Source organism: Argopecten irradians, chromosome 16 (genome assembly GCF_041381155.1).
Source record: "Argopecten irradians isolate NY chromosome 16, Ai_NY, whole genome shotgun sequence".
NCBI classification, from domain to species: domain Eukaryota; kingdom Metazoa; phylum Mollusca; class Bivalvia; order Pectinida; family Pectinidae; genus Argopecten; species Argopecten irradians.
Genome location: NC_091149.1, coordinates 4,976,050 through 5,003,665, shown reverse-complemented (window position 1 = coordinate 5,003,665; position 27,616 = coordinate 4,976,050). Strand labels below are relative to the sequence as shown.

General features: G+C 34.4%; 3 protein-coding genes across 9 annotated transcripts; 2 read left to right on the top strand and 1 right to left on the bottom strand.

The window, feature by feature from the left end:
- Nucleotides 1-478: 478 nt before the first annotated feature.
- On the top strand, nt 479-8,132 carry LOC138310649 (uncharacterized). 5 transcript variants are annotated; one of them, XM_069251935.1, is made up of 13 exons: nt 482-1,067; nt 1,897-1,981; nt 2,414-2,466; nt 2,722-2,812; nt 3,048-3,144; nt 3,275-3,357; nt 4,084-4,206; nt 5,891-5,941; nt 6,317-6,414; nt 6,590-6,729; nt 6,843-6,956; nt 7,350-7,501; nt 7,622-8,132. In XM_069251935.1, the coding sequence occupies exons 3-11, from the start codon at nt 2,451-2,453 to the stop codon at nt 6,951-6,953; spliced, it is 810 nt and encodes a 269-aa protein (XP_069108036.1). In that variant the 5' UTR covers nt 482-1,067; nt 1,897-1,981; nt 2,414-2,450; the 3' UTR covers nt 6,954-6,956; nt 7,350-7,501; nt 7,622-8,132. The 5 variants fall into 5 exon arrangements, with proteins under 5 accessions (XP_069108037.1, XP_069108036.1, XP_069108035.1 ...); XM_069251934.1 differs by having other exon boundaries at nt 483-1,067; nt 1,897-2,466; XM_069251936.1 differs by having other exon boundaries at nt 479-2,466; nt 3,051-3,144.
- Nucleotides 8,133-9,621: 1,489 nt separating this feature from the next.
- Nucleotides 9,622-23,752, bottom strand: LOC138310416 (uncharacterized). Of its 3 annotated transcripts, XM_069251631.1 has the most exons (4): nt 23,490-23,752; nt 15,049-15,078; nt 14,861-14,955; nt 9,622-10,489 (listed from the first exon to the last, which is right to left on the bottom strand). In XM_069251631.1, the coding sequence occupies exons 1-4, from the start codon at nt 23,531-23,533 to the stop codon at nt 10,266-10,268; spliced, it is 393 nt and encodes a 130-aa protein (XP_069107732.1). In that variant the 5' UTR covers nt 23,534-23,752; the 3' UTR covers nt 9,622-10,265. The 3 variants fall into 3 exon arrangements, 2 of the variants coding, with proteins under 2 accessions (XP_069107732.1, XP_069107733.1); XR_011206425.1 differs by lacking the exons at nt 15,049-15,078; nt 23,490-23,752 and adding an exon at nt 20,857-20,910; XM_069251632.1 differs by lacking the exon at nt 15,049-15,078 and having other exon boundaries at nt 23,490-23,750.
- LOC138310415 (uncharacterized) lies at nt 20,960-27,535 on the top strand. The gene is made up of 2 exons (XM_069251630.1): nt 20,960-21,075; nt 24,010-27,535. Exon 2 carries the CDS (start codon nt 24,074-24,076, stop codon nt 25,733-25,735), a length of 1,662 nt encoding a protein of 553 aa, XP_069107731.1. The 5' UTR covers nt 20,960-21,075; nt 24,010-24,073; the 3' UTR covers nt 25,736-27,535.
- The last annotated feature ends 81 nt before the right edge of the window (nt 27,536-27,616 follow it).

The window sequence follows — 27,616 nt, the reverse complement described above, 5'->3', positions numbered from 1 at the left end:
TTCTTTGTCAACACTTTCAAATTGAAGCAATGATGTCACAAATTTTTCATTTCATAGGTGTATGAAAAAATTATATTTGCAAAATGCGTGAATCTGCGTATCGGGGTGTCACAAAAGTGTGTAACCAAATTTTTGTCTCATAAATCTATGAAATTAAAAAAAGTGACATCAACAAGAGATATCTATTTACTCATCAATGATAAACTGATTCATATAATATAATAAATTCTAATCTCCAGTCATGTATAAAATACAGTTTGAATTGTAAAAAAAATATTTGTCTTACAGTCAAGGCGAGATAACCAGTGTTAAGCGTTCTTTTAAACTAGGTCCCTGTGTACGCGTGTGTTCTATTTTATTATCTGCAAACATACCCTACAATCTTGATAATAAGCTACGGCTGATATTCATTTTTGGTAGGAAAGGAGGAGTGTCAATTTGAGCAAAAAATCATTCAAAATTATAACTTGGTTCCAAAAAAAAATGACAAAACAGAAAATTGCCCCTCCTGCTTAACCCCCCATAACTCACAAGGGACTCCGACCTGCATGCCTTAGGCATTGCCTGACTATAGGCATAGCGACCATTTGAGAAAAATACTTTCACTGCCTTTTACTACCTTCAGTGAAATCAATGCGCTGCTGAAGATAGTCCCTGGCTTTTCAGTGATTTCGAAGCTGTATTTTATAGTCAGCATCATTCAATGCGGAAGAAAAATGTATGAAAATCAAAATGAAAGTTTTAGGTAGAAGTTATTTTTTCTTTGATTTGTCTTTATCAAAGATATGCCAAATATCCGTGCTTTTTCAGATAAGAAATGGCTGATCAATTTCCCTCCCTGAAATAAAACCATATACTGGTAATTGTTTTCGCTGTTCCGCCAATGGAGCCTGTGAATAGCTTAGACAACGGCTTCAGATTAATGCGCCTCGTGTACTGTTACATTGGAGGCCAAGTGACAAACGCACATGCTTGTGTGTATTGTTTTACTTATTCCGGTGTACCTGTTTACACTGGTTCCTATCCAGTTTAACATTCCTGGAGCTTTAAGTTGCTGATAAAATTTGGTTGGTGACAAATGTCTTTTTCAGACTTTGTAGACAACATGAGGCCTAGCACATTTTTTAGCATAAGTGTAGTAAATGTTAACAAATTTTAAAATTCTAAATGTAAAACCTGTTATGAATTTATGTTTGGTTTGATTGACATTACTTTGAATCTTTGAATGATCGATAGATAAAATAGTTATAACACAGAAAGACGTCTATAATCATGACTCATGAGTGTGACCTATTTTTCTGAAATTGTCGCATAACAATAACAAGAGTACGATGGCCGAGGTGAGCCACGTACTCACAACCATAAGTTGGATATAGTTGTACATACAAACTTGACATAGTTAAGAATTTACTTGTCGACACACACATATAAGTAGTGTAGTTGTAGACAGCTGATTTTTTACAAAGTTACTTGTCGACACACACATATAAGTAGTGTAGTTGTAGACAGCTGATTTTTTACAAAGTTACTTGTCGACACACACATATAAGTAGTGTAGTTGTAGACAGCTGATTTTTTACAAAGTTACTTGTCGACACACACATATAAGTAGTGTAGTTGTAGACAGCTGATTTTTTACAAAGTTACTTGTCGACACACACATATAAGTAGTGTAGTTGTAGACATTTAAAACTTGAAAACGTTACTTGTTGGCACACACATATAAAGTAGTGTAGTTGTAGACATTTAAAACTTGTCATAGTTACTTGTCGACACACACATATAAGTGATATTGTGTTTCCCACGATACTTGTAATTCATTTGTTTTACTTGATAACCTACTGACCTTTTCCTAGTGGACTAAATTCAAGAATGTAGCCTATTCATTTTAAAAAGGAACGGGTTAGGAGTCCGTCGTATCCTTGTTAGATTAGTCATTGGTTATCTAAGGTTGCAGCTAGCGTTTGAAACTATATTTGAGGTAAGCATTCATCTTATTTTTGTCCTTTGTATTCAGTCATATCTATCTCGCAGTCACACAACACCTCCCTTGTTAATTACTATATTTTGTGTTCTTCTTGACACGGTTTCATGCATGCTTTGAAAATGGATAACGATATAATCTGCCATCTAGAAAGTGTTAGTTATAGTTAATCTAAGCAACATTAATCTCACATTTACAAATAACTCAAAGGTGTGGTATACTAACCAGATATTCTATTAGATACTATATTGAATGTATGTCAAATAGTGATTAATATTACTTGATTTATTAAAACAATATATTCCCTGTTGTGTAACTGTTTAGCTCAGTATCGATTAATTAATCTCAATAAAACGTATGAATACTTAGTAAATGTCAACGAAAGGGCCAAATTTCTTACTGCTATTTGTATCATTCATTTTATCGCAGACATGTGATCGGTTTTGCATCCTCTTTTCAAAGAGAGATGGATTATGATATGGGTAAGTCTACCAGTGCGAAATAGTTTAAATTTACATGCCATACATCTTTCTTGTTTAGTTGAAGTCTTCATGAACAGTTTTTCACTCGTCAGTTTCATATCGATGAATTGTATATTTTAGATTATCGTTGGCAGCAGTGGTATGCATGTGCATACGTTTAATTGAAGATAAGTACTTGACGTGTTGTCGCAATAAACCTTCAGTTAAAATCTGACGTATAATACAGTAAATTGTGAATAGTTTCCATTTTTTCAGTTAATAGGACACTCTGTGAGTATGCAAGGAACAATTACTCTTACTTTGAAATGTCATCTATGCTTCAAAAAGATTTCAACATCACACTGAGGTAAAACTGACCATCCTACATTTCTTTTTATGAAAAAATACATTAGAATTACATTTAAAACTGAATGTTCATTGTATCTAGTGTTTTTCGCATTTAAACAAAAAATATCGAAATTGATTGAATTTAATTTAGATGATAATATACTAAAAAGAATGTGATACTTAAAGATGAAGGAAACATTACTGATGTTGTTTTAAAGAAACTCTATCATACAAGTTTTCTCTTTATTTTACAGCAGAAATGCCATTTGCAAACGTCTAAAAAGATGTGGAATTGCAAGCAGGAAAGGACCAACAATGCATTCTGAAATTGAAATAAAGTCTAAAATACAGGTAATATTTATGCGGATGTGTTGATATAGGTTCATTTTTGTTAATTGGTATATACTCAGAAATCGATTTGCAGGAATACAGATCAAGACACAGTAAATATAAGATAAGGAATATTGAGTTTTATCTGCAGGATGCATTACCACGTATGCCGACGACCATTGGTTACAGATTCATGACTGACTATCTTCGAAGGGAAGGGATGCATGTTCGAAGGTAAAAAAAGTTTCATGTTTTCCTTGTAATGAGGGGTGGCTGGCCGTTTCCGTGTAAACAACCACTTCTCTGAAACTTTGAATGGCACTCATATTCCATTGGTAGCATCCTTATCGGGTGGAATTCGAAATTGATCAAATACCCCAAGGACGTATTCACTTATAAATCCTTGAATACCGTTAAAACTAGAAAATAAGACGCGGCTTATTTTCTTTAATAGTAAGAGATTACAAGCTTATTTTCAAGTACCGTTTTATTTTCGAATAAGACGGTACTTGAAAATGGCTAACTTTCGAGAGTGGTTTAGTGGTAATCAGTTATGGTACAGTATGGTTTATTTAAGAGATTTTTATTTATATATTCATTTGAGTTAACTCCCTTACTTTCCCTTTTTGTTACAGAAAAATGTCAATATCTTTAACAAGATTTTATGGCAAAGAAAATGCAAACAACTTAACATATTGTACCAATGTACGGATTAAGTTTAGGGTTATAAGATCATGTTCAGATATCGCTGTCACTAAAATAAATTAAGATCAGTATTGCTTCAGCGATTCTCGGACTGCTTGTTTCACTGCTGTCATCCCAATGATATGTGGTTTGATCAATTGAAATTAAGAGATTGTTTATGAAAATAACTAAATAAATCCTGTGAGCTGAGGACTTCTTGTCTATTCGATAAAGATGTATAAATATATAGTTCTGTTTATGCTAATTTCATATTAGGGATACCGTAATGAAGATTATGAGAGAAACGGATAAAGAAGGCGTCGATGCTCGCCGCCGTCGAAGAATTAAACGTAAAGTGTACATGAGCATGGGTCCAAATCATGTTTGGCATATGGATGGGTAAGTTGGTTACAGCTTTCATCGTGAATATTGATTGGTTTGAAATATTTTAGCCAAATTATTTAATTTTTCACTCTTTTTCTGAAAACGTGTTCCTAGAATTAATATCAAATATAACTTACAAATAGGAAATAGTACTATAGTATGTTACCAAATAATATCACCTTTATTCTATTGGTTAAAATCCACGCTCGTTAATGCGATATATATACCATAATTCCACATGTTGATATCAGCTAGGATGATATCACCTCCCCTAAAAAGTTTGGGTATTGACTGTTGGACGGTAAAAATGCAAAAGCTTATGGTGACGTCAATTACGACACAATCGAGAATCAGAGATAATTCCAACATTCAAATTTCTTTCGTGTTATCAGACATGTTTGCCATATTAGTTGGTAGGAGTTTTGGAATTTTGCATTCGCACTGTAAGTCTAAGAGAAATTTACTGGTTTATTTGTTGTTTTATCTTAGAACCAAACCAACATTTTATTTATATAGTAACGTGACGAGGAGGGAATACAACAATTCACATAAGTTCTATTTACAAATTTATTTACATTATATACATAAGTCTCAATCCACATAATCAAGCTAGCCCTAAACAGTACGGGAGACAGCCCCAAACTCCTTTTCAAACTCTCAATGTTCTTAATGCTAAAACTCGCCAAACTATCCTACTTGTTCCTTATATAACCTTATAGTCCCTTATACCCAGAACTCTATCTAAGCTAGACCTAAACTAAAATAAGGAGGGGGCATTTTATAAACGGAATGGCCCGTATCTGAGAGAGTGGACCTAAATCTCATAAATCTCTACTTGACCGGGGAAGGGGGGAGGGGGACATTTAGATACAGTTAGTTAGTGCTCGTGGTGTTCTGGGATACAGTCTAGGTTTCAGAGCTAAATTTCATTAATCACTCCAAGCCCCAGAGAGCACTGATAGCCCAGCAACTTTTATCTGCTGCGTACCTAATTTATTGTAACTGTCCCCTAACACCCATCCCCTCCCTTATTGGACACCAATGATATAGGAATATAGTTCTACAGATTATATGTTAATTACTACATACTAATGACTATTAACTACGAATTCTACAATATCAGTTTCACAATTGTAAGACTTGTTATGATTCTAACTATAGTATTTTCTGATTATTTCAGAAATAAAAAAAAACAAACTTATGATTAAAAATTTATAACATGAACATTTAAATTATCACACCTCTGATCAGCCCTTGGTCATTTAGCGCTCTGGCCAATATCTGGACACCCAGGCTGAAAAGGGTTATGCTATGTAATAATCTCTAAATATATGATGTCTTATAGAAGTTCCAATGCAAGTCAAGCATAAAACTTGCCTTGCTATATTTAGAAAACACTACGTATCACAAAGAGGCGAAATATGGAAAGATAATAGATAATGGTCATTGCAGGCCGGCTTCATTTGATCCATCAACTTTTGATCGAAAACATCCATACATGTAATTATATGGTACTTGTCAAAAGTTAGTCGCCATGGAATCCTCAAACATGGTACTTTCTTCAATCCTCAATCTTTTTTACTTTTTATTTATCACTTTCGCATGAAAACGAGAACCGTTTTATTTACTTTTTATTGTTTATAATATTATTTGTGTTCATAAGTCGTGTTTTCATGCAATATTTCCCCCATTTCTTTAGGTATGACAAACTAAAACCATATGGATTTCCAATTCACGGATGCATAGATGGGTAAGTGAATGCAAGAGAAAATATGCAATATCTAATTTACTATATAACACTATATTACGCCAAGTCGGAATGGAAATTCATTACGGGTAATTATCGGTAATTGATTTGTTGGTTCTTGCTTCATTACCGTTTTAAATTTATAGTCGTTCCACCACATTTGCATTCTAAGAGGGTTTTTGTAAAATTCATCTTTACAACAGTATAAACACGGAAGCCGAGAGTGAAAAACTATGATGACTATTCATATAAATGCAAAAATATATATTATGACTATGTAACGTCGATAACAAACAAAATGTTATAGTCGTGTGTGTTTTGTCAAGATTAGTAGAAATTGTTTCATTCTATATAATGATTTCATTCTTCTTATTTTAGGTTTTCTAGAAGAATTTTATGGCTTGCTGTTGCTTATACCAATAATGATCCGCGAGTGGTCGCCCAGAACTTCCTGACGTGTGTTAAGAAATTGAAAGGTTCGTCAATAAAGTTAGCGTTTATTCCAGAACATCAAGCATTGGTATTATAAGGAAATTCATTTTAAACTAACATTTAGTACCCGTATCCTATATGATTTGACATTTCTCCCTTTACACTTATGGGGATTTGTTTTGTTGTAAAGATAAAAACACTAAATTTTCCATCAAATAGGGTGTCCATTGGTTGTACAAGCCGATCCAGGCACAGAGAACACGCACATTGGTGCAATTCAGTGTACATTACGCCATGAAGCTACAGACTGTTTCCAAGGGATATCTAGCTTTCGTGTAGTGAAATCGACTCTTAATCAGGTAATATAATTTGAAACATATGAAAGAAGAAGCAGAGTGGATAATATTTAAAATTCAAAAGAAAATTTATATATAATATTTTAGCGTAAAAAGATCACTTCCCTATATTTCAGCGAATTGAAGCTTGGTGGAGTACGTTCCGGCGACAAAGAAGTGACTGGTGGATTCAGTTCTTCAAAGATCTTGCTGCAATGGACTTGTTTCGTAAAAAACAACGATTTTGACCTGTAAGTATGACAACTAAGATTATATATTAAACAAATAAAAAAGAATAAAGTGTTAATATTTTTAAAAATATTAACACTTTATGGAGGAATGTTTTTGTGTATTTATGCTTACATACTACTATGGTGAAGATTTTGTTCACAGAAAAGGCTCCAGTACTATCCATCAACCAGTGCCTTTATACTATTGACATTAAGAAGGAGAGTAGAATTTAAACAGAAAACATGATATTCACTCTGCTTCTGCGAATGAACCATGAAATGTATCTCCTTTTTATAAGAATTATACAGTATTGGATATGTCTGAAACGTCATACGTTGTGAAAATTAAGTTTTTTATGTGATGAAACAAGTTTTGAAAGTTATTTTTATCATGCTATTATTTATTCGTGTTAGGTATTCCATCCGTTTTTGCTTCATGCCACTTCTGCAGAGAGAACTTGATGACCTTGTGGTACAATGGAACAGTCATTACATTGCGCAAAGTCGACAAGCAACATGTCCAGGAGGTCGACCAGATATTCTATTTCAACTTCCAAATTTGCAAGGTAATTGGTGTGTAAATAAAGGATTTTGTTTATAATTCAGGACAGTTTTCAGTTGTTCTGATTTTTTATTAGATGTGTGGTATTCATTATCCATCTTTACATCATACTTTCTATTTGCAGGTGCTACAAATTGTCTTCAATACCTCACACAAGAAGATGCTGACTTTGTTGATGCTATGGCGTTCCCAGTAACGTGCAGGTCGGGTTCGGATATGTTTGACTCGTTCGCCTCAAGCATATTTGAGAGGCATCAGTGGGGCGACGCTTCTAACCCGGATGACGCCTTGCTCCAATATACAACATTGAAGCAATTTGAAAATATGCATTGAAGCTGTAATGTTGTATAACGATGACCATAACCTTACCTTCATCATTCTGTTTTAAGTGTATCATTCATATCTAAGAAAAAATGCTGACACTGTGCCTCTACACATTTATGTGTTTTCTAACTAACAGGTTACCGGATGAATCATTGCAATTGGAATGTCTAAGTTACATCTAGATATGTATTCTACTTATCTTTTGATGTCATTTAATTGTCATTTATTTGTATATAAAAATAATTTGAAAGCAGATTTCTATGAAAATCGCAAATCTCTTAATTGATGATGTAATGGAAATAAAACGATATTACCAAATTAATTATCGCTTCTTGTAAATCTCTTGTTCTATGAAAATCGCAAATCTCTTAATTGATGATGTAATGGAAATAAAACGATATTACCAAATTAATTATCGCTTCTTGTAAATCTCTTGATGTATATTTTAATATAGGTATTTCGTGATGTTAGACATATTTTCTTTTTATTTCAAGACTGTAAGATACCGGGCTACTACAGACGGTCTATTTCTACCCCATCGGATAGAGATATATGCACTTCCGGTGAGGGTAAGATTTCTCTGTCTTACCCAGGGCAAAACAGCCTGCACGAGTAGAACATGTTCACGTGATAAACCGAAAGTTGTAAAACGTCATATGAAAGTATATATGAACCGGTGCAGTCCAATTGGACAATAGATATCACATTCGAACTCGAGCTCCACGCGCGTTCTAAACTTTGACCTAATGATCATTGCAATCGGAATTCCACCTACCTTCACATATTTCGTTGATGTGTACCAGGTAAATAGACTGATTTATCTGAGTTTCATAAATTTTATTAAGTATTTCTATGACGGTGAATATTTCAAAATAATTTGGATTCTTGCTTGTCACAGGGCATTAAGTTTAACAACGGTTTTCACAAAGTAAAATGAAGATATCCAAGTTGATTTATTGATTTTTTTGTATTTGCAGTTTTAAACATATTGTAGCGTTCCGCAGGGAGCAGGCAATACAACAATTCGCAGGAGTTTTATGTTTATTAACAATATAAACATTAGTCACAATTCACATTAAATATAGCTGTATCCTTAAGTCCTAAAACAGTAACTCCTCTTCAAACTCTATACTCTCCAACTCTAAACTATCCGGCTCGCTAAAAACTTCAAACTATAAACTACCTACCAAAAACTCCCAACTCAAAACTAACAATCCCGCTAAAAACTTCTGAACCCCGAACTATCTTACTTGCTCCTTATATACCCCTATACCTAGAACTTTATCTAAACTAGACCTAAAATAGACTTAAACTTTTTAAGTAGGGAGGGGGGCATTTTAGATACCGAATGCCCGAATGTCCGGTTCTCAGAGAGTGGACCTAAATCCCATAAATCTCTACTTGGCCAAGGTGAGGAGGACATTTAGATACAGAGAGCTCGGGGTACTAAAACTCATTAATCACTCCCAGCCCCAGAGATCACTGCTAGCACAGCAACCTTTATCTGCCGCGTACCTAATTGTATCTGTCCCCTAACACCCATTCCCTCTCTTATTGGACACTAATGATATAAGAATATAGTTCTACAATTTATACGCTAATTACCACACACTCATGATTATTAACTAAGAATTCTACAATATTTTGGGAAATTACAGGGACAGAAAAAAATAATTCCCTACCAAGACAGTAGGACAGATAATCTCTACCCTCTGGCACTTTTTACTAATTAACAATTCGTGTCACGGACTATAGCAACGGTGCGTTCGCTAAGCTAAACAATGACACATTGACAAAATCAATAGGCAAATCTTTATTGAAAAATTACATTGAGTATGTAAAAATGTCTTTCTGCAAAAATGTTTAAAACAAATGTTTAACTCCTAACTACAATAATTATTGAATAAAAGGGGAAGTTAATGTTCGGCACAAAATTTGGGGATAACCCATTTTAATCTGTTCAAGGACTGTAAAAAATAAATAACTTGTTACTCAAAACACAAAAAAGAAGAAATATAAGTTAATTATGTGGTGCACGATATTTATTCTGATTTTGTCGATCATATTCAATAGAGAAATCAACGAAATGCTACATTTATCATTTGGAACCCGTTTAATCCATGATTTGAAATATATAATTTTGAAGATTGACTATTATTTTGTAACTGCAACGTACGAACCTATGTTGTTTTCTATAAATTATACATCTACGTTTTAGCTAATAAACATGGATAACAGCATTCAGTAGAGCTAGTGTGCTCCTCTACCAACCAGATTATCACTTGGGGAAACCCCAATTTTCCCGTTTTAATGTAATGCACTCTCTCTGAAAAACGTAACTGGATATGCTATACAAAAACAAGTAAGCACGATCTGCAATTGCGTAATCACGTAAGATCAAGTCACTTCGTGGTCACTTCAGCAGGGTTGAGGGTATGAAAACTTCATTGATAGCCAAAATACTCACTAAGAAATGCCATATCAAAAAGTTCAGTGTTTAGGTTTGTCAATGGCAATGAAAGTTTATTTGTACATGTATTGGCCATAGGCAGTGCAATCGCCGAGAATTCGATTGTTGGCTGCATGGAAAATCCCAGCGTTGGTTCTTCCTCGCTTCCGGTACAGAAACGAAGAATTTTCTCCATGGTGACGTTTCCACGTCTTCCAGCTGAAATGAAAAAAAACAACATTAGAATGGTTTTGTAGTCATCATAATGCCCGACAACCAGAAAATGACATTCTGACTTCTAATGAAATTTGTTTGCAATAATTCCCCCAACGGTACTCCTTACACACATGACATCTTCAACAACAAGTAACCAATCAACACACGTAGATGTGGCCAACCAATCAAAGTGAACAGATTATGGTTAACCATGTGAAATCCTAACAACATGGCAGACATAGCGACCGATTATAATAGCTATCATGGGATGGATGGTAGCAATGCAATAAAAGGAAATGCGGGGTGCATGTTTTTGGCTTTTGGCGATAGCCGAAGCCTATAGCCGTACTGGGCATCGAAAGTCGTGTTTTGTGGCAGATTTTCCAATAAAAGTATAACGTGTAGAATTTTGTGCATTTGACAAGTGATAGTAATGCGTGCGTCTTAGTACACATCAACTTTTGAACAATGCTTTTGAAGTATTAAACTACAAAGGAACACTTTGGAAAACCACTATAATTTAATATTACTACAGAAATCTGCAGCCGAGTGTAAACATGATACAGGGGTGGGAGGAGGGGGAGCTAGCCGACCGCTGGCCCGGCCGGCTATCTTGTTACTGCTGATGTGTGTCGCATACCTTTACCTAACAAAATACGGGCAACTGTCACAGAATTTGTTTTATATAGGACCTACGTTGTATGTGTGTACTAACAGTTACAGGTACCATTTACTTTATTTACATTTTATCAGACCACATGTAATTGATAGCATAACCCTTAGCAATGATATGGAAGGGAATTGTTCCCTATTCAGAACCAATTTTAAAAATCTACCAGATCCTATAAACAAATTGATTTTGTTCATTGATATAATAAATTCGCCATTTTTTAAAAACACAATGAACATTTCAGCAAATCACACAATTCATAATCCTACATGTATGATACAGATATGGTAAGATCCTAATGTAGGTTTAACATTGTACAGTGGAACCTCATTAATCCGGTCTCCATTAATCCGTTCCCCGCGGTTTTTGGCTCACCGTGATAGCCGTACAAAAAACATTTTCTAGTTTTGTGTAGACGTTTTCTGCAAAAGTTTGGTATGTTATATTAGTTATATTTATGTGATTGAAGATGTGTATAAACTCTAAACACTAAGTAAATCTGCATTTGAGTTTAAAACATGATACGGGGATGGGAGGCGAAGGGAGCTAATAGACAGCTGGCCCGGCCGGCTATCTTGTTACAGGTCGTATCATTTAAGTTTTCGGCATATAACGCGACCCATTTGTATGTCAACTTTAATGATAATAATAAAGCAGGGTCATATATCACTAATTAAAAGTGGCAGGAAAAATGAAGTGCACAAGTGTATTTCAAATTAGGTAATCAAATGTGTGGGTCGTGTTAAAAACATCTATCTATCTCATTTTATTGTTTAAACAAAACTCATATAAACTATATGTAACATGGGTAATCATTGTATGTACTCTAGTATTTTCACCATATATAGGCCTAGTTTAAGCATCTTGTTTCAGCCGAGAGCCGCGTGACCTTTTGCCTCTTTTTAGACAAAACATATACAGTACGTTCGTGTTGTGCTCCTCTTTATAGTACTATTTTACTGAAACATGCCGCTAGAGACACAGAACGCCCAACCCCCTCCCTTTTGAAGCTGAGCACTAAGCATGTACCGACAATATTAACAATTTTACAGTGTTTTCGATATTCAATTTTCAATTCATAAAAAATGTTTATGCCATAACTATGCATGTTTCAAAATGGAAAAACCATTTGATAAATTCCATAGCAGTTGGTTATCATTTATGTTTACACACTCCAGTGTGTTAACACCTACAGCGCCTCTGATTGGTCAATTCCAAGATCTCTTGATTCCGATTGGCTCTCAACTTCGGGCTACTTTTCATAGCGCATTTTCTTTTAAATAGCATTGTATTTACTGTTTAACAGGTAGTTGCTTATTCAAAGTATCAAACAATAGAATATTGGCTGTCTGTTTAGGCACTATATTTTATGGCGGAAAGATATCACTTCACAATGTATGGTGGTAAGTTTCCCTGAACGAAGACGAGAAAATGGTCACCACAGGATAAATATAGAGCTAAAGTTATGGGATAAATAAGTTCCCCAACGCGTGACTGTTGTTTATCATGTTTATCTAAACTCTCGTTAGTGAATTTTCAATTTTTTAAAAGACACTCGCTAAAGTTCGTGTCTTTTCAAAATTTGAAAATTAACTAACTCGAGATTGATAAACAGGAAAAACAACAGTCACTTGATGTGGAACCTCTACATAATGCGCATATATTGTAGTGTTCAATCCTATTACATTATGAAAATTTATTGAAAACGCGTGTTCACGCGGATGGAGTATTTGGCCTAAAAAGCAGTTTTAATTGACATTGACTACATACATTCTTCTTATAGCACACTGACACACTAATTTGAGGTTGTGCTATAGAAATTGCCAATGCGCTGCAAATTCTATCATATTACTGCGAAGCACTGCCAGTCGCCCTGCCGGGACATTATCAAAACACATTGTTTTCACGAGCAGAGAGGTAGGAGGTCATTGGCCTAGTTAAACTGTGAATTAAAGTAAGCGGAGAGGAACATTTAGACGATTTAGACGAGCATGAAAGGCCTAAGGGTCATCTATTTGTAACAGGGTACAGGATTTACAATAAATTTATTACCTGCCTCTGCCAGAGATCGAACTCGGGACCTCTGGATTACTAGTCTGACGCTCAACCGATCGAGCTAAAGAGAAGTTCTCTCTAGCCGAGCGATATATTACGGCTAGTATTGACCAGGGTTACATACTCCCCCTCCAGGAAACAACTCGTCCGCGAGTTTCCAGGGGTCACAACAATTTCTTTGCAGGTATCGTGAAGCACCATTCCCGAGTCCCTACATGGGCGCCAATGTAACAGGGTACAGGATTTACAATAAATTTATTACCTGCCTCTGCCAGGGATCGAACTCGGGACCTCTGGATTACTAGTCTGACGCTCAACCGATCGAGCTAAAGAGAAGTTCTCTCTAGCCGAGCGATATAATGCGGCTAGTATTGACCAGGGTTACATATTCATACACAGATCTAAACTAAAAAGTTTATGAAGCTTTGAATTAATCAAATGAAGAACAGAAGATCATTATCAAAAACAAGGATTCAATTTTGGAAGGTTTTAGCATAAATGTAATTGATTTTGAAATACATTGTCTATGGACGTGGGCTCATTCAGGCACAGGAAATATATGCATTGTCGTCTTATCTCTTTTATTATTACAATGCAGATGTAAACACAGTAAGATTGCGTAAAGTTTGTTTTCTTATGTATTTTGTGCAGTTCTTAAGAGTTTAAAGAATTAAGAATGTTTGGCCTTGTTTATTAATTCCTCTGATCGTATATTAAAATATTAAAAATTATGAACTTTTGTGCTGGTGAATATGATGCGATATGAACTGGAAAAGGTAGATTTACCTCGGTCAAAATCATTTTTACAGTTCATAATAAAGAACGCAAACATTTAAAAACTTATTTATTCACTGTTTTACATGTTGGTATCGTTCATCTACAATATGTCATTAAGAATGGTTACTTCCCTCACAATACAATCCGTTAACGAATACATAGTCCGTATACAATTTATTTTATTATCTTATTTAAAAGGAACAAGAGGCCTAGAGGCCCTTGTCGCTCACTGGGTTACTGCACATGTAATTATGAATGATACTAGCTATTCAAATATTAGTAATATCGGTTACTCAGTTTCAAATACAAGCTCGGCCAAACTGGCTAATTTTGGCACCGCCCCTTATGCCCAAAGAGAGCAAAAAGCAACAATTAGTAAAATTAGAATCTCTGCCTTTTAAGTATTCTACTCGCTATGCATTGACCTCTTTTGGCCCCGCTCAACAGTGTACAGTTGGAGTCTGACTAGACTGGACACCAGACCCTAAGTTGTTGAAAACACTTTCTCAGCAGAGTTCGTCTAGATTACCCCCTAGCTTGAAAACTGGAATCAGATAAGTTTTAGTAAAGATACAAGTAACCAAGCCACTTTAGTGATTTTATTTTCAATATTCTAGAGACTGATAGCCAGTCTAGGATTCTACCTGTCATATTTGGTTTAATATCAACGAGGGGTTATGAACGAGAAGTCGATTGTTGATAGACAGACGGACGAACGGACGACGACCGCTACGGTTTTGCAATAAGCTCACCCCAATTAGTTAGTCGGACCAGGTGACCAGATACAAACTATAAACAGGTGCTTCTAATTATGAACGCAAGGTCATAAAGCCAAGATAAGAATCTATAGAAAAGACAAAAAATGTACTCACGTAAGTCTTCAATTGTCAATAGCCCATCTTCTCCGATTGGAAATAGAATGACAGTGTCGTCCTTTTCATCAGAGCACTTTATTCGGATGGCAGACCTATAAATAGTATAATCACTAACCTTTCAGCAAATACAATCCGAGAGATTTAACAAAGACAAATCTGATATCGAAAATTTCAAAAATACTCACATTTTCAGCCAAATCCTTTCCTTTACAAAACTTCAGAGAAAATAACACGGTGTGAGATTACTACAGCCAACATATACCATACACCCAACATAAATCTTAAAGATAACGTGGATACGCGTTTACAGGTACGGAGACGAAACGAGTTGATGCTACGAGAAACTAGGTGATAAATGTAACCCATTACAAAAAGGTCTATAGGTTACCACATATTAATCAATTATTTTGGGAAACAACAGCATTATTTATATACGTGTGACGACAAGAAACTTTATAAAAATTCAGTTGTCTACAACTGCACTACTTATATGATGTGTCGACAAGTAACTATGACAAGTTTTAAATGTCTATAACTACACTACTTTATATGTGTGTGTCGACAAGTCACTTTGACAAGTTTTAAATGTCTACAACTACACTACTTATATGTGTGTGTCGACAAGTAACTTTGTAAAAAAATCAGCTGTCTACAACTACACTACTTATATGTGTGTGTCGACAAGTAACTTTGTAAAAAATCAGCTGTCTACAACTACACTACTTATATGTGTGTGTCGACAGGTAACTTTGTAAAAAATCAGCTGTCTACAACTACACTACTTATATGTGTTTGTCGACAAGTAACTTTGTAAAAAATCAGCTGTCTACAACTACACTACTTATATGTGTGTGTCGACAAGTAAATTCTTAACTATGTCAAGTTTGTATGTACAACTATATCCAACTTATGGTTGTGAGTACGTGGCTCATCTCGGCCATCGTACAAGAGGCCCAAGGGCCTTACCGGTCACCTGAGTTCTGATGCATAAATAAAGAACAAAGTGCAAAAAAAATAGAAAATATCTAAGACATAAACTCCCCGCCGCCATATGAAACTAGCAAACTGAAAGGTGAGAAAGCAAGGGCAAATTCATCTTGTGGCAATTTATATATTAATCCAATTATTATGGAACCTATACACCTAAAATAAGTTGACTCCTTGTAATATTTTGACGCACGACGACGGACAACAGACGACAAGAATAGGTCAACTGAGACATTCAGGAGAAACAACAAACAAAATATGGTCATTGTTAGTACATTAAATTTAAATAATACTTAATATTTAAATATTATCATAGGACCAAAGAAATTGATATCTGAGATGAGTGCGAAACTTACTGATCTTGCATTTTTGAATTTTCAAAATTAGGTCAGTGTGACCTACTTTTCTACATATTGTAATAGAACAATAAGAATTGATATCTGGGATGAACAAAACACACCGAACATGAATTTGGTAAAATTAGGTCAGTGTGACCTACTTTTCTACATATTGTGATAGAACAATAAGAATTGATATCTGGGATGACCAAAACACACCGAACATGAATTTTGTAAAATTAGGTCAGTGTGACCTACTTTTCTACATATTGTGATAGAACAATAAGAATTGATAACTGGGATGACCAAAACACAACGAACATGAATTTTGTAAAATTAGGTCAGTGTGACCTACTTTTTTAAAAATTACCACAGGACAATGAAAATTGACATTTAGGGTGACCAATAGATGGTGAAGGGGAATTTTGCAAAATTAGGTCAGTGTGACCTAATTTTCTATATATTGTTATAGAACAATAAGAATTGATATCTGGGATGACCAAAACATACCGAACATGAATTTTGTAAAATTAGATCAGTGTGACCTACTTTCCTAAATATTGTGAAAAACAATAAGAATTGACATCTAGGATGAATCAGTAGATGATTTATTATGGATACTTCTAGTGTAGAATAAGTAGATGATTTATTATGGTCAATTTATGTGTAGAAATCAGAAGATGATTTATGATGGATACTTCTAGTGTAGAAATCAGCAGATGATTTATGATTGATACTTCTAGTGTAGAAATCAGCAGATGATTTATGATGGATACTTCTAGTGTAGAAATCAGCAGATGATTTATGATGGATACTTCTAGTGTAGAAATCAGCAGATGATTTATGATTGATACTTCTAGTGTAGAAATCAGTAGATGATTTATGATGGATACTTCTAGTGTAGAAATCAGTAGATGATTTATGATGGATACTTCTAGTGTAGAAATCAGTAGATGATTTATGATGGATACTTCTAGTGTAGAAATCAGTAGATGATTTATGATGGATACTTCTAGTGTAGAAATCAGCAGATGATTTATGATGGATACTTCTAGTGTAGAAATCAGTAGATGATTTATGATGGATACTTCTAGTGTAGAAATCAGTAGATGATTTATGATGGATACTTCTAGTGTAGAAATCAGCAGATGATTTATGATGGATACTTCTAGTGTAGAAATCAGCAGATGATTTATGATGGATACTTCTAGTGTAGAAATCAGCAGATGATTTATGATGGATACTTCTAGTGTAGAAATCAGCAGATGATTTATGATGGATACTTCTAGTGTAGAAATCAGTAGATGATTTATGATGGATACTTCTAGTGTAGAAATCAGTAGATGATTTATGATGGATACTTCTAGTGTAGAAATCAGTAGATGATTTATGTTAGTATAGAAGTTAATAGAAGAAAGTGTTGAAATCAATCAGTAGATGATTTATGTTTGACAAATAATGCGTAGAAATCATTAGATGTTGGATACTACAAGTATTGAAGTCAGTACATGATTTATAATAGATAATATCAGTGTTGAAATCGATAGATGATTTAAAATGGATACTGCATGTGTAGTAACTAGTATATCAGAGATGCATTGTTATGTTTAACATTTAATAGAATTTTACAGTTAAACAGATATGGTTTCCTTATGCAAAATAAGATTTTTGTGTTATTTTCAATTTGTAAAATTACAAGTAAAACATATATTAATCACTGGATAATAACTTCTGTTGAATGGCAGAAAAAATATACATTTTTAAAAATTTTCATTGTTCTCAAAAAGCTGGAACATACCCAGTTTTTGCATCACCGCACTCTCTTGAGCTGTAGGAATTTTTTTTTATTTGCAATTGTTACCTCAATTTAACATAACTAGCAATGTGTTTTCAATAACATTCCAATGAACATGTAAAATAGCCTCACTGACATGATAACAAAATGTATGTTGAACTTTTTTCTAAGCTTTAATGATTTTATTTCATCGCAAGATGATTCAGCAATAACAGTGAAATCTTAAAATTCATTTTGTATTACATTATACAAATGTGTTTCATGATGATAATCTGCTTAAATGTTCCACGACAATACAGTATCTTTTTCAAATTTTGTAATAAAACTATAAGTGTAAATAATAGTGTTAATTGTTCATTAAATACTTGCATGTACATTCCATAAAGTTACCTCTATCACAACTGCAGTAAATGCTACAATATATAATGAAACATTGTGTGATTGATACAAGAAGTTAACCGTTATTGTCACAAATTTTGACAACCACATGACCTGATAAAAACAGCAATGAAAATCTCTAATTCTCCATCAGCTATTACTGTGCCTATGGGAATTCTAATTTGTAAAGGATATTAAATGAACAGTACCCCGTATTTGATATTGAATGATATCAAAGATATTTTATTAACACTCGGCATATTGTTTTAGTATAAGATAATCAAATGTGAAAAGAACACTATTGAATAATTTTGTTGACTTGTCTGACTACATTGATAAAAGCATGAGGAAATTAAAAGTATTACCGTAGTACATTACCTATTAATGCTACGTGTATATATGACCTATATCGCTAGGCATGCCTGACTATGAGTACTTTCAGTACTTTGATTATGTTAGCACGACTGGTAACCAAATGGTCAAAAGTAATAAAGAACTGAAATTATGCATGAAAGCGCAAAATGGGGCCGTAGCCATACGGTTTTAGTAATATGGCTTTTCGATAGTTGATGCATAATAAATTAAAGTAATTTGGGATTTAGAAAGGTGATATATAGAAAACACAGTGATACGATATTAAGAAAGTGATGTATTAAAAATTACAGTAATGCGATATTAAGAAAGTTGATGTATAAAAAATTACAGTAACGCGATATTAAGAAAGTTGATGTATAAAAAATTACAGTAACGCGATATTAAGAAAGTTGATGTATAAAAAATTACAGTAATGCGATATTAAGAAAGTTGATGTATAAAAAATTACAGTAATGCGATATTTAGAAAGTTGATGTATAAAAAGTTACAGTAATGCGATATTACGAAAGTTGATGTATAAAAAATTACCGTTATGCGATATTAAGAAAGTTGATGTATAAAAAATTACAGTAATGCGATATTAAGAAAGTTGATGTATAAAAAATTACCGTAATGCGATATTTAGAAAGATGATGTATAAAAAGTTACAGTAATAGGGAACAACCAACTAAATGAAAAAAGACCTTCAAAATGGCCCATGTGTTTATAAGATTGAGCCAAGGATAGAATTTTAACCCGGCAGCTGATTTGCTGACTAATTATGAATTTCAAAAGTAAAAAAGTTTTCTGACAGGTAATTATTCCTTGATAACCATGATATGAATTTAGAAAAAAATCAGATTGAGATTTAGGTTCAAAATATCAATTTTGATAATGAATAGGTAAAAACACTAGAAGTTCAGAATTTTTTAGTGCCAAATGCGCCTGATTTCAACATGCATATGGCTACCCTGGTTGGAGTTTGAGCTGAAGGACCGAAACTTCTTTTTCTATCTAGTGTTACACGAGAACCTAGACTTTAATTATAGAACACAATAGCTAACTAATATTCCTTTAATAATACATTACAAAACTTTAACAATATTTAACACTGTGGTCAATGTAAAACTATTTAGGCAAAAAATAATGTCTGTTTAGGGTTACATTGGCAAAAAAATAGGATTGGTCGGTCGGGAGGAATTTTTAAATATTTTTTAGTGTCTTTCACTCTTAAAGTTATATGTGCCGTATTTTTCATACTCACGAATCAAGATGAGCTTTTGATATGTTATTTATTACCAAAAGTTACTAACATTTTGAGAATTACAGTATTTTCAATGCTTAAGTTTTAATTTTACGAGTACATATAAGAGCTGAAAATGATTTTTGGCAGTACTGCCAAAAATCATTATATGTACATCTATAGTGAAGTGAAATGAGTACATACGGTCGGACCATAAAGCCAAATCGTAGTCTACAATTTCATTTAGCATTTTTATAATGTTATTAGTCATTGTAAAGTGATTTCTGCAGATATGTTTTCATATAAACATATATAAGGCATAAAAACCAACAATTTTACAGTACTTAAATTCTGTGTTGCAACTAACGTTTGTCAGACATCTGGAACCATTTGAATGATTATTTTCATGGCTTAATTCATCAAACCTTACGGTTTTCAATAGATTAATGAAGAAAAAATAACATGTCAAAATTTTCGTGCAATTACGGCACATATAAATGATGGCCGGAACCGGAGTCTGAAGTCGAAATCCCGACTTTTTAATATTTTTAGTAGAAAAGTGGAAAAAAATTAGGGTAGGGGGTAAAAAAAAATAGGGTCGGTCGGATAACCCTTAACAGACATATCTTTTTTTGCCTTGTTTGGTTGTTCTCAATACGAGATGTAGTAATTATATAAGTTGGTGTATAATAAATTGTTAATTGATATTTAGAAAATTAGTGTATAAGAAACATTAAATAAATAATTACCTAATTTGAAAAAAATATATTGACTACAACCATACATAAAAGGACGCTTGTTGTCAATTAATGGTTTCCCGTTGTAGTTATTTATTTACTTACTTATAATTATAAATAATTGTAATTTGTAATTATTTTGAGTTGTAATAATACTATACCTAGACATATCGTAAAAACTGTAGGTATATTCGGGTTGGGGGTGTAAAAGAAAGTCTTTCTAGTGGCCGAAACATTTAAATCGAAAGAGGAAGTCAAATATGTTACCGAGAAATGAAATCGAAAGTAAAATTCAGTTTCTGAAAACAAATGGGCATGTTGCCACGGGGACTATAAACAGGAAGTTCACAACAGTTTGAGACAAGTACTCAAGAACAGTGGTATGTATATGTATATGATAAATGATGTAAAACTTTTTAAGTTCTACGATAGTACAATATATATTTCCATAAAATGTATGCGTAGTAAGTTTTAAAAGACTCTTTCATATGTAAATATGAAGGACAAGGATATTTTACCCGAGGATCACAAAATGTTGTAAAACCCGAGGCTTGTCAAGGGATTTACAAAATTGTGTGATCCCGATAGTAAAATATCTCTACCCTTCATATCCACCTATGGAAGAGTATTTTCCACTCATATATCAACGTTTTATTACAATTTTACAACTATGATATCTCGCCATTTTGAAATAAATTCGAAAAAAATCCCATGACTGCAAGTCAATTATCCATACATGAAAATATTAAAATTGCGTGATGTATTCAACGCAAATTTTGTTGTTTGCATCATTTATACTAAAACAAACCTAGTGTATGAAAACATGTTTTAATTTTACCGAGAAAATAGAAAATAGTATTGCATGGACAGCCCTGTAATACAGTCTCAGATGACATGAGTGTATTGCATGATACCAGCCAGTATAACACCTGCAGGTACAAAAGAAAAATCAATACATGTTTGTCGTGTTTACACACGTATGATATGTATTATGGTCGGGCTATAAAAAGGCGATAAGGATATATAAATTGCTTATAAATTTAAAACAGTACCCTGCGTTAGGGTCACGGTATCCCGACATATTACCACAAGCCCTCCACCTCTGAGTCGCGAGTTCGAATCCCATATGGGGCATTTGCCTGGTAATGACCGCCAGTCGGTGGTTTTTCTTTAGGTACTCCGGCTTTCCTCCACCTTCAAGCCTGACACGTCCTTACGTGACCCTGGGTGTTTCGCCCAATGAAATATAAAGTTTACGAAATTGAAATTTATCCTGTTCATAGATATAATCTTCAGATCATTTTCGATGCATACAGCGAACAATATGGGAGGTCAGTTGCCAATCTATACAAATAAAGATGGTTACTACCAGTAACACTATACAGACATGAAATAATGACAGAGTACCTCTCTGTACTACAATGCAGTAGGTGAAGGGAGACAACACCTATACATAACCCCTGGACAGCAGCAACTCTACACCACAACAACTGTCCGTCGCCAAAGGTCTCTAGGGTTCAGAACCTGCTGGTTGCGATCTTGTCGCCAACACTAGCTCTACTCTAACCAGCCCTACTCACGACCTGCCAATGTGTTGACATCACTTCTATATGACTTTAAATGTGTGGTTACTTTCAAATTTGTTAATTGTGTTCATTGTTTAAGTTTATTAACTATACATTTTTTATACTATATGCTTGTTTCGCACCTCAAAATGGTCGTGGAATTAACATGAAAAAGTAAGGCGAGTTTAATTTGTTGAATTATAGAAGTTTCAAGCAGTATTCAATTTATTTCAAAATATTAAGAACGTACGTATTTGTATATGCCATCTGCGTCCTTGAAATATATCAACAAAAATGTACCGAATTATACCTGAAGTATGTTTTAAAGACACGAAATTTGATTGCATCCCCTGATTTTAAGCAGAGTCAATCAAATGACCAGATGTATAATGAATATATATAATTAGTACTGCCTATAGTAATTGAGTTTACGTTTGATTGATTTTCAGTGTAACCTGACATTATAAAATGAAAGAAAATGATACCATTTAATCTTAAAACTACTTCCAGTAATAATGTCTAAATTTTAAAGATACGACACGGCAAGTATATTCTATTTATAACGTATTTGTTACAATTTTGTTTATTTTACATTTCGTGACGGCCCCCAAATTTTGGAAGTCCGTGTCGGTGTCGATGTCCGTACTCCGTGTCGGGCAAAATGAAAGATGTCTAGTAGTCGTTAGTCGAGATACTATGTCGCGAGTACCTCGCGACCGATTGTCGACACCACAAACTACACACTAGCCACAGCGAGAGCTATGCTAGGAATGATTCCCTGGGTATGACACTGATCAAGGCAAGGCTTCGGCAGCCATTTCTCTCTCTCTCTCAGTGGCAATACCTACTAGAGAGTGTGACTCAATGTTAACCGGTCGGCGACCAGAACAAAGAGTGTGAATATCCGAATTGAATTGAAGAGTTTTACGTGCCGTCACGTTATCGTTTCGGGGCACGCGAAAAGATAGGAAATGGAGTAGGAAGAGCAAAGTATATAGAGAAAGCATAGAGTGAGGAGTCGCCTGCTATACATATATATCTATTAATTTGGAAGACGACTCCTAGATCCTAACAGGTCCTATCATGGCATCGTCTAGCAGTAACTAGCCCTACCGATCAAGAGCAGGGGGAAAGGAAGGAACATAACCTATCAATCTGGTATATAGATTCTATAATTTTGAAGCCCTTCTAATTTATCTATATAAAAATATCCAAACTATATCTTGTACCTATACCTATCCTCTGGGCCGGCGTTATCACACCTACTCTTCATCGAAAGACCGCAAAGGGGTTTTTATCGTGCAAGGCTGGGCATCCTCACACGGGCGTGAATTTCCTCAGTTTGCTTCCTGTTATAGTACTAGAAGAAGGAGCGCCTCTAGCGGCAAATAAAGAAACTATACTCACACCGAGTCATTGAAACGCTTACAAGATATACTACAACAACACTAAAACGTCTGACTAACATTTACAATAATAAAACGCATACATTATACATGCGACACAGCCGTAAGGCCTATTTTCGCCACATAAGGCATTACACATTCTTGTCGGTGCCTTTGAATGAATTTCAAAGTTTCATTTATCACAAAGTATGGTTTTGATAGATAAGTGAAGAAATAATAACAATAAAATTTTCGCCCCGTTATGGCACACGGCATCAAAATACAAAGGATATCTTCACAAATTTACCGTTTATTCAATGTAATGCAAATAATATGTTTAAACGTTTAATCAAATCTTTTTCAGCTCAAGGTGAATCCATCAAACTTGATTGATCAAACATTTGGTCAGGAAACCGACAGCTATCAAAATGGAGGAAGAAAAACTAGAATTGGGAAACGGCAATGAGAATGAACTCTTAGTTGAAACAGAAAACGAGACAAGAGAAGAATTAACTGACGAACAACAGCACGTGATAACTGAAGAAAAGTTGAAAACTATCCATGACGATTTAAAGACTAAACCAGCAATCTGTTTTACTCACAAGGAAAAGGAAGTTTGTCTGTTTTGCAGGTCTTGTGAGAAATTGGTATGTACAACTTGTGTTATAGATAGAAACCATGCTAGTCATGAATTATGTGAAATTGAGGATGTCATCAAAACAAAGCTACAGGAACTAGGCGATGAAAAAGAAAACATGAGGAAAAGCTTACAACAGAATATCAGAATTATTAAGAACCAGCGGAACAATGTATCCGAAAACTGCAAAATGGTATCTAAAGAAATAGATGATAGAAAAAACTACATGATACAAGAAGTGGAAGCCTGGAGCATAAATTTACAATCCGTGGTAAGAGAACACCAGAGGAAACGCCACGAGGGTTTTGAAGGTCTAATCTCCGAATCAGAGACGTGTCTAACCGCTCTAGAAATCTTCGAGAGAAATCCGGATTATGACACGGTATTAGACGGGAAAAAACTTATACATGTTGTGGAAATGCTTAAAAACAACACTGGTATAATGGCCAAAGAAGAGTCTGAAGCGTCCGAAGGGAAAGAAGAAATTCTGTTTATTTCTGTAGAGGGGGTTCCAGATAAGATGGGTACATTGTTTGGACAGGTGGCCGGAATCACTCCAGTTGACAATCTTCAAAAGGGACTGAAATTTAAGTTTTGTAACTCGCTAATAAACTTCGTTTCTCCTTTTGGCGCAAAAAGAGCCTTTGTAGTGACAGAGAGGCAACTGTATCTTGTCGATTTGACCAAAGCCAAGTACAAACGGGAGGAACTGGAACCATTGATGTCAGATGTAGTGTACATCACTCCGGTCACATCACGAGGAATCTATGTGCAAAAGAGAGGCAGCAGCTTGATTCATCGCATTACAACAGACGGACAGGTGTACCACTTTGCTAACTTGGACACAGGTTCCAAGAGAGAAGCCTTGATAGGCATAAGGCTGACGGACACTGGTATGTTAGCTTCGGTAACAAAAAGTGAAGTGTCAACCTCATATAGAGCTGAAACTAAACTATCCTGCAATATCAAAATTACAAAGCACACTCATCATGGGATCAAAGAAAAAGAAATTGTATCTTTAAATTGTCCAAATGACAAATACCTCTACAAAAAACAGCGTTTCCCCGAGAGTGTCCATACTGCATCCGGTATTTATATTCAGACAACATCAATGGATAATCCCAAAGAACGAGGCAGTATCCAGGACTTAAATTCAATGCAATCTTTTTCATATAGCTGTAAATGCATGTATACGGGATGTATTGGATCAAACCCAGCAATGATGTTTCATCCCAGTGGGCTGTGCAAGGACGAAGAAGACCAACTCATCGTGGCCGACTACTGGAACCATGCCGTACACCAACTCACTCCTGATGGGAAATTCAAAAAGTTCTTGATACGAGAAGAAAATGGACTAACACATCCGACAGCAGTTGGTATTGCTTCTATTACAAACTGGATATGGGTTGGGCAGGAGGACGGAAGCATTCACAGTATCAAATACATATCTTAAACATTTCAAAGGACATTCCATGCACTGTAGACGTGAAATGAATACTATAATGATATCACATGAGTGGCTTTAAAATAATTTTCATATGATATAAACAGGAGTTTAATATTCTATTAATCATATATGCATATAACTAATATTCTAATTGATTTTCCATATAAGACTAAAAGAGTCTTGCATGAGCATGCTTACTAGACAAATGATGTGTCAGTTACTTTCTGGCATTTCCATCACGCCATCATCACAGGAACATCGCTATGCTTCAAAATTGATGACGTCATTTCATTTACACTACAAGCCGCATGTATTTATGACGTCAAGTAAGTGTCTAGTGCGTGTGAGCTGTTTGTAAAGTTATTATTTGGAGAAGAGTCTTCTATTTTAATTAATTAATTGTAATATTTAATATGTATATGAATGTATGGAGTCAAGAGCTTAATTAATTGTCATATACTATATCTTAATGAAGGTTATCTTCTGTTGTATTCTTAACTTGTTCTGTGTCAATTTACACATGATTCTGTATACCGTAATTATATTAAATGTAGTGTTTTATAATTTGTAACAGCAAATGTAAAGTTGCTTAGTTAGAAAATATTTTTATTAGACATATGCATGTAGAATCTTGTATGTCATTGTAAGCATGATTTGGTTTCTTTAGTTTTATGTACATTTATATTCGCGTTTACTAAATTTTGTCCGTTAGTTTAACGCGATCAATGGCTGTTGAGCATACACAGGAAAAGTGCCACGCATGTAAATCATGCGTGGCATTTTCGTGCGTAAATCATATGATTTTCTAACACGCATGATTTTCGCATGAAAATATCATGTCGGTCTCAAATGATTTCCATATGATTTACATGTCATTCATTTCACACATGAGAATCGCATGATTTATATTTACATGTGAAAAACATGCGTATGATACATATGAATATCACATGAAAATCATGCGTTATACACATGTAATTCATGCGTGGCACTTTTGCCTGTGTGTCCACATGGTACAATTCCGTTTTTGTATAATATATTGAAACAATTCCTATTTGAGGCAAAATTGCGCGAAAATGTGTTTCCCGCGAAGATAAAATGATTAACAGTAAGCATGTTGAGTGTAATATTATGTAATCCCACTACAATAACCTGTATAGTAAGGCCCCGGTGACAGTTTGATTTATCTGAAGGAATATTATTTCCCTTTATATTTCCCGATGGTACTATATAGTTGCTAATATTTGCGAAATTTATCGAAAACAAATGGTTTTGCGTACTTAAGCCTATGGTATGAATGGTGCTTTTACATACTACAAAGATAATTCGCAAAAATAAACCCCCACGAATAAGTGCCAAATAGTAAATCGCGATTTTTTACACCCACGAAATTGACCAACTATACAATAAATAAACTTTTTTCTTTCATACCTACGGGTGTAATACTGGCTGGTATAGGGCAATACACTCCTGTTGCCTGAGGCTGTATGCAATAAAGCCTCGTGACGTCAACAAAATCTTTTCCTCGGTAAAATTTTCATAATTTTTTTTCACAAATATGACTGGTTTTACTATAAAAGATGCAAATAACGGAATTTGTGTTGAAAATATCACGTTATTTTTCATGTATGAAAAATTGACTTCAAGTAGTAGATTTCATTGAATTTATTTCAAAATGGCGGGATATTATAATTGTAAAATTGCAATAAAACGTCGAGGTATGAAAGAAAAATACGCTTTCATAAGTGGATATGAAGAATAGGGATATGCTACCCTCGGCAAGCCTCGGGTTTTACTACATTTTGTGACCCTACTACATTTTGTGACCCTCGGGTAGAATATCCCTATCCTTCATATCCACTTCTGAAAGAGTCTTATAGTATCACA

Coding starts and splice junctions, on each gene's coding strand:
- LOC138310649 (XM_069251935.1), top strand. Junction 2,813..3,047: donor GATTTCAACATCACACTGAG/GTAAAACTGACC, acceptor TTTATTTTACAG/CAGAAATGCCATTTGCAAAC. Junction 6,730..6,842: donor TGAAATCGACTCTTAATCAG/GTAATATAATTT, acceptor CCTATATTTCAG/CGAATTGAAGCTTGGTGGAG.
- LOC138310416 (XM_069251631.1), bottom strand. CDS start 23,533: ATGAAGAGTAGGTGTGATAACGCCGGCCCAGAGGATAGGTATAG. Junction 15,079..23,489: donor GGCCCAGAGGATAGGTATAG/GTACAAGATATA, acceptor TTTTCTCTGAAG/TTTTGTAAAGGAAAGGATTT. Junction 10,490..14,860: donor ATTGACAATTGAAGACTTAC/GTGAGTACATTT, acceptor TTTTCATTTCAG/CTGGAAGACGTGGAAACGTC.
- LOC138310415 (XM_069251630.1), top strand. CDS start 24,074: ATGGAGGAAGAAAAACTAGAATTGGGAAACGGCAATGAGAATGAACTC.